General features: G+C 48.3%; 1 protein-coding gene across 1 annotated transcript in view; it reads left to right on the forward strand.

Moving 5' to 3' along the window:
- The window catches only part of LOC109156521, a 13,315-nt gene extending 12,494 nt beyond the window's left edge, over window positions 1-821 (forward strand). Inside the window, exon 2 of the mRNA XM_019304374.1 lies at window positions 202-821. Coding sequence (XP_019159919.1) covers window positions 202-821 — 620 coding nt within the window. The remainder of the gene's footprint in view (window positions 1-201) is intronic.
- The last annotated feature ends 238 nt before the right edge of the window (window positions 822-1,059 follow it).

Consider the following 1,059-nt stretch of genomic DNA (forward strand, 5'->3'; position numbering starts at 1 on the left):
ATCGAAGGAAACTAGATCCGACTCTAGTTGATTGAAGATTGCAACATCGAGGTACTTGAAGCTACATGGGATTCTTCCAAGTCTTTGAGGATTCGAGACAAAGGGTTTCTCGTGAGGTTTAAGGTATTTTGATCCATCTCTATCTTTAGTTTTGAGAGCATTCTTGGGACAATATTCCATTTTAATTGAACCTTGGACTAGGTTCATATCAGATTCGGACATTCGACAAGATCTTCGAAGTAACGGATTGTCCAGGGGAGCATCAAGTCAAGTTGGCATCATTTTACCTTCGGCATGAGGCCGACTCGTGGTGGGCACAGGAAGGGCCGGGACCAGGTGTGGACTGGCCAGTCTTAAAAGCCAAACTGAGAGAGCGTTTCTACCCCAAACATATCCGAGCAGCCATGAACGAAGAATTCCTGCACCTAAGGCAAGTGAACGCCATAGTGGAAGAATACTATAAGTGGTTCCTAGAGTTGACTCGCTTCGCAAGTGGGTTGGTACCTACAGAAATCATCAAAGTAGAAAGGTTTGTTACCGGGCTCAACTTCGAAGGCAGAAAAGCCTTGACCGTGAGCAAACCAAGGACACTTGAGGAAGTCTACACCAAGGCGGCCGATCTCCAACGAGTACATCATAATCCGCCGAGAACACCTGAGGCACACAAGAGGAAAGTCGAAGGAAGCCCCATAATCCCTCCACAGAAACTAAAAGCCGCCAGGGCCTCTTCACCTCAAGGTCGGGGAAAGTCGACGGCGCAAGACTCCGAAGGTGTGACGGAAATCGCCCGGGGAAGGATCCTTGCTAAGAGTAGGGCCTGAATCAGGAAAAGCGACGTAGTAACCGGAACATTCCTCGTACACGCCACTCCCGCCATCGTAAAGTTTGATTCGGGAGCTACCAACTCGTTCATAGTAGCTGAATTCGCCACAAGGCACGGTTGTTTCACCAGGCACATGGGTACAATTAAGAGTCAAGGTGGCGTCAGGCGAAGTGTTGAAGTGCAATCGTATGTACAGGGAAATAATAATCATCATTGGTGGAGTGGAATTTCCTAGC

Source organism: Ipomoea nil, unplaced genomic scaffold (assembly GCF_001879475.1).
Source record: "Ipomoea nil cultivar Tokyo-kokei standard unplaced genomic scaffold, Asagao_1.1 scaffold2735, whole genome shotgun sequence".
Taxonomy (NCBI): domain Eukaryota; kingdom Viridiplantae; phylum Streptophyta; class Magnoliopsida; order Solanales; family Convolvulaceae; genus Ipomoea; species Ipomoea nil.